Source organism: Pundamilia nyererei, unplaced genomic scaffold (genome assembly GCF_000239375.1).
Source record: "Pundamilia nyererei isolate P.nyererei 1_Seehausen unplaced genomic scaffold, PunNye1.0 scaffold00009, whole genome shotgun sequence".
NCBI lineage: Eukaryota > Metazoa > Chordata > Actinopteri > Cichliformes > Cichlidae > Pundamilia > Pundamilia nyererei.
Window position 1 is genome coordinate 5,415,657 of NW_005187410.1, and position 6,000 is coordinate 5,421,656.

Below are 6,000 nucleotides of genomic sequence, written 5' to 3' on the forward strand. Positions count from 1 at the left end.
CAGACAATGTATCCCATGTATCAGTCACCAAGTGAGCAACATAAACACTGAACACATGCACTGGTGGTGCGAGGAATGATGCAAGTAAGGCTGACATGTCTCGAAAGTAGGAAGCAATCACTAAGAAAAACAGATGTGGTGTTGTTGTTTTCCTGTACATGCATCAAACACCAAAACTACAAAGAGACTGATCGTAGTGTTTGCCTAGTGTGGTCAGGAGGGGTGTGATGGGTGAACATAATGTGTGGGTAAATATCAAAGAGAAGTCAAGGGATTAAATCTATTTAACTGACTTAATCTGAACAACTTCTCGATGATGTCATGCAGGCTCTGTTTGGTATTTTAACTCCTTAACACAAGGAATGTATAAACATGTACCCATTTGGCAAAGGTCATTGGAAACAGACCATCACAGATCTTATGTTGGGAGTGGGAGTCCCAAAACAGATGTGGACAAAAAGTACTATCATCTTTCACCAGTTTTTCTTTTTCCATCACTTCAAGTGCTTCTGTTACTGAGTGAGTCAACCACGTGACAGCAAGGCTTTCTCAAAAACAACAAGACAAAAAAAATTACCATTGCGCAGGAGCCCACACATGATCTCATATCTGCGACTTTTCTTTGAAGGAGAACGATACGAGAGCTTTCACGAGGAAGGAAAAGGCTGAGCTGTTGTAATCAGCGAGTGAATCAACAAAGCGGTAAACGGGCAATGTCTCCAGACATTAAGCGGCTCACGGACAGCTTCCCATAGTCAGCTTCGTCTAGGATTGTCTGCAACTAGCTGAATGCACGCTTGGCTTAACATCTATGTTTAAAATGCCCAGAAGTGATAACCTGCTGCAATCAGAAGGAATTAAAAGGGCAAACATAATGGCTTGTGTCTTTTTATAACCAGGCTTAATGGATTAAAAAGGTGCAAACAGTTCCCAAAGCAGCACACATCCTGCCCAGTTTTAGACATTTTTGTAAGAAGATAATAATAAGGCCAAGGCTCATATGAAAACTAAGAAGGGAGTAAAAGGTTACGACTGCTACGGTACACTTTTTAAAGTAATCCAAACAAAAAGCTTGCCCGGTTTGTGTTTTCTCTACAGCAAATAAAGCGATGAAATCAAAGGGAAATAAAAACTTAAGAGAAATTCAAACTGTTCTAAAGAGTTCAAAAGAATTGCAAACCTTTAAACTTTTCCTTTCGCTTCAATTGTCAAAACAAAACAGGTATGATAGCTGTCAATACCTGTCACCTGGTCATTGTGTTTTTCAGCTTCTTAGAATGTCATTCATCAAGTTGGGGGAATGATGATTTAGCTGTTTGCTAATAATAGCAGTAAGCGTAGCTTTAGTAGTGATATATTTAACATTACTGAACTGGTTGGTGTGGTTTTAAGAATTTTGCTTCTGCTAGGTAGTTTTTGTCAGTTTCAGTTCCACTCTGGACTGAACCATATCCCTCGCACATTTTAACTATCGATTATAAGCCCGTGGATGCTGACAGAGGATTAACAGCCCCCGTTTGGGTGATAAGACCATTCCAGAGCCAAGAGAAGCAAGCGTGCCCTTGACCCAATTCCCTGCCACTGTCACTCAGCTCTCTGCTGTGGATACGATGAACCAACAACACATCACACACACAGCAGTGAGTAAACGCAAACGAGAAGAAGAAGAAGACAAGCTGGTACGGAGCAGCAGAAACCCTGCCAAGCCCGCTGGTTCACAGATGAAGAGCGGTGATTGATTTCCAGCAGACACAGGGCTCACTGTCCCTCCTTACCCTCCTCACCCCCCATCCCTGCTCACAGAGGCTTTAACCCGTGAAGTGCTTAGCAAGAGGCAACAGTCGGCCCTCCTACTGCCCTACTTTTACTGGTAAAATTCATAGGTGCAGAGTCATGTGACACAAAAGACAGTGATTTGGACTTGTGTAGCTGCTGAATATAAATAACGGTTGTGTAAATACCATAAGGTTAAACTTAGCTTTGTTTCAATGAGTCTACCATCTGAATAATTTAATTAGTCATATATCAGGTATTCCTTCAGTATGTTAGCAGAGCCAATCAGCAAAGGACATCCTCTGACAAGATTTACAAATATTCAAATAGTGCTGAAGTGTTATTGATTAGATATTGTCAGAATATACTGATTTTCTCCCTGTTATATTACTTCTGAGGCGCTACAAACATATCTTACCACTACTTTTATGATAGCAGAGCTTTAGTAGACAGAAGCGCCACTTTAAAAGGAGTTTCAAAACTAAATTCAGCGACGTTAGCCATCGCTCTGATTGGATTAATGCTGAGATCTTAGTATCTTAGTTTATAATGTATTTTGGCTAAAACCATGATCCAGTTCATTGACAAACAAAAAAAGGGCATCAAACATCCTGCTTTTCAAAATAAGACTGTAATAAAATGTGCTGCTTGTTGATTATTTTTTGTCCTGTTTAATACCACAGTACTAAACAAAAAAGGTATGGGTTGGATGGTTAGATAAATCAATAAATATTAGGTTTGTTACTGTGTCCTTGAGGCATTTAACATTATAGTGATTTTAAAAAATGAATAAATAATGTAAGCTTTTTTTTCCATATGGATTTTTGCTCAATACACAAACAGTTGTGTTGCTTTTGTTGGTAGAAAAATAAAAAGCTACTATATTGGGTTAGAGAGAGTGCACAGACACCCACACACACACACACACACACCTTAAGTATTCGTGGTGTTGGCAATACACGCGACTCTCTCCGACTCAGTGCTCGCTCAGCCTCAGACGGTCCAGTGGGCTCTGCTGCTTCCTTGCAGATGTAGCCACTACAGTTCCTCTCCAGGACAGTACGCAGCCCATCAAACACAACCGCGCTGGTGGTGCACCCCATCCCTCCAGGTCCAAACAGGCATCAGTCAGGAGAGCCTGCCAGTGACCCAGTTTCCTTCACTGTCTCCTGCTCCCCTCTGGTCCATGATATTACTCTGACATCCACATCCGCAACTTCTCACCCACACAGAGAGCATCAGAGTCCATGGGAAAAGGATCCAGGGAGAGGAATAGCTGGAGACTTTACACACAAACCTCGCGCAGAAGAGTCAAGGCTATCCCAGTCTGTGCTTGTAGAAATACCTCAGTCAGCAGGCGAGATACAGTGAGTGAGTGAGGGAGGGAGGCAGAGCAAAGAACGAGGGATGGGGGGGATGAAGGATGCTGTGTGAGCTCTGCTGCAGCTTCAACCAATGCTGAGCTTCGGTGCAACACAGGCTCGTGCGTGCATCTGTCTCACTTATTCAGTCACTTGCTTGATCTCCTCCGAGCCACTCTGGATTTCCAAATTCTTCCCAATCCTTTTTTGCCTCCTCTTTTCAATCCCACATTTGCATACCAAAAACGAATTAACCCATTTCATTTTCCACTCCACAAAAAATGGGACTCCTTTAGGGATTCAGACAAGTAATAGCAAAAATAAGTGGGTTACACTAAAGGCAGTCCTTCATATCCAGAGGGAGAGTCTAATTCCATGGTCAGGCAAGCAGCAATATGGCTCAATGCTTATTTAGTTCAGCTAAAAAAAACCCAGACCAAACAAGCGCATGAATCACATAAATGGATGCTATATAATATGCACAACAGTCTGCGAGAGATATTGCAGTAAAACCACAAAATAAACTGAAAATATGATAAGAAATCCTGCCTAACGCACACAAACACACTAAATAAACAAAAAAAGCACTGAAATGTCCAGTGGCCTGACTCAAGGCTTCCTAAAAATCTCCATTTCCAAAACAGACCGAGGACATGAGAGGATTTAAGCCTTTTAGGCCAAGACATCAAATAGGGAGCACTTTCCTGACCAAAGATTAGCTGCACTTGATCACAAGCTGCCCGCTCTGCCAAACACACAGAAATACTAGGAATGAAACCACACAATTTGATCATACACAGGCTTTTTCGAAATGTCAGGGAATGATTCATCTGCTAGAACTGCCTTTGATTAAAATGTCTCTGGACTGTGATCGGGAAGACTGAAGATGAAAGCAGGAAAGGAAATATTTTTTTCTAGGTCACTTTCAAAATATTGTTGCTTCTACATTTGCAAATCTTTAGTTTTATGTAGTCCTTGTGCTACCTTTGGGCCATTTTATACATGTGGGACAAAATCTCATTAAAAGCCTACAAAATTATCCCATCTGCCTCCTGTGTTTGCTCGTGTTTTACATCCTGATTATAAGGAATTGGGAGGGGAGGAGACGAGGAAGCACCGCAGTATTTGTCTTGGTTTATTTATCCTGTCTGTTCACTTCCTGCTGCTCTAAGTCGCACTCAAAGACCCCTTAAGACCTCAAAGTCAACTGTCAAAGTGGCGTGCACATCCTAAAGCTACACAAACACTGCGAGTCCCCCTGGCACCAGCTACGCTTAGTATGATTATGCTTAATGCTTCTCTCAACAGTAAAACATGGTGGCATTGATTTTTTTTTTATTAAAACTGTTGAGCAATGAACTTTCATCTGTTCTTTAGTTCACTTTAACCCAAATGATCGCACACGTACACGTCTGGAGAGACGGATGCATTCCCTTACATCACGATGGTGCACTAAGCCACGAATGCTCGCACGCATTTCTGCTTGCTGCTGTGTTAATATTTCAGTGGTGCTTGACACACTGAACTACATTTGAGTGCAGGATGAGACGAGCTGCAGGGGAAAACAGCTGAGCCCCCAGATGAGGGGATTCAGCAAGAGAAGGAAAGAGAAAGGGAAGACGAGGGAGAAAATAAACTGAGGGGAGGGAGGGGACGAGAGTATGATTATGCCCATTGATCTGTTGGGAAATACGTTTCCTCTTTTGGTTTATCCCTTTTCTCACACGTCTGATCCTGTCTCCATCCCCCCGTCGCTGCAGCGAAGGGATTTTAGGCTTAGTTTATGGAATAACAAGAAGCAATCTGCTGTAAAACTACTAAAACTGCAAAGTCATAAATCTCCTCTTTGAGGCCGTGTCTGTTTATTTTTGGCGACTTTTGTTGCAACTCAAGCATGTTTACTATCATCTGTCAGTCATCACTGAACTGTTATTACTGAGCACCAACAGTAAGACGTCGCTCAAGCAAGAAGCGGTCATTGGTTTAAGTGTGACAGCTGGTCATTGTAAATATTTTGTCCCCGTGCACGTAGGAGCACGTCTGCAACGACATTGTGTTGAGGCGCTAAAAATTTTGCCACGAAGGTACTACAGCATGCAAGATTTCTTAAAATGATGAAAAAGAATGAATCTAGTGCATCACGCGGCACATTTTAAGAAATGAACACCTGAATCAAACTAGTTTCCTGTTGAGCAAAGGATATATGTAACAGTATATAAATGAAACACTTATGTCTATGAGGTTGTTTGAGTTAACAGGACGCCCATTCATGAGTTATCAATCACACCGTGTGTTTGCTGATAATAAATAACAGCTCAAAGGCTCTTTTTCACATTAAAACAAGCAAATCGTTGGTTTAAATATAGTTATAGGATGTTTTCGTTTATTGTTGCGCTTCATTTTGAAGCTGTGGATTTTTTGGACTGTGGATTTTCAGTCAAAAAAGTTTGATTACATGCCCCCAAATTGCTCGAGAAAGATGTTTTTGGGCTGCGTTGTGCAAGAGAATTGTAGTGCGGTGTAAGGGCGATAAATTATTAAGGTCAAACAGGGGATCGGTGGGTCATTAGATGTAGTAATATTTCTCTGTACTGCCAGTCTTCACAAAAAAAGCTGCTAGGTAAAAAAAACAATATCATTTATTTTAAGAAAGAGGTTCACAACTCCAACGCACTGTGACACACACTGTCTTAATATAATCAATCCTACACCATAAAGGACATCTGTACTGTGCTTCTCTATAGCTCACAAATGAAGTGGTCCTGTAGCCTCCAGCAGTAGACAGTTGGACTGTGTCATCCATACTAAATCATGAGTCAGAGCTCCAGGCAAGCCAGTGAGACTAGTGGGTGGACTGAGGTGGGGG

The 6,000-nt window shown here is 41.7% G+C and overlaps 1 protein-coding gene across 8 annotated transcripts in view; it reads right to left on the minus strand.

The window, feature by feature from the left end:
* Positions 1-6,000, minus strand: part of LOC102199129 (dedicator of cytokinesis protein 9) — a 76,442-nt gene that overhangs the window by 52,014 nt on the left and 18,428 nt on the right. For 3 of the 8 annotated variants that reach the window (XM_013908332.1, XM_005723529.2, XM_013908330.1), the window contains exon 1: positions 2,706-3,137. The exons of 3 other annotated variants lie outside the window; for them this stretch is intronic. In XM_013908332.1, the coding sequence (XP_013763786.1) occupies positions 2,706-2,876 (171 nt within the window). In that variant the 5' untranslated portion in view covers positions 2,877-3,137. Of the gene's footprint in view, positions 1-2,705; positions 3,139-6,000 lie in introns of those variants that run through there. 2 more of the 8 variants (XM_013908331.1, XM_013908329.1) reach the window with 1 other exon arrangement.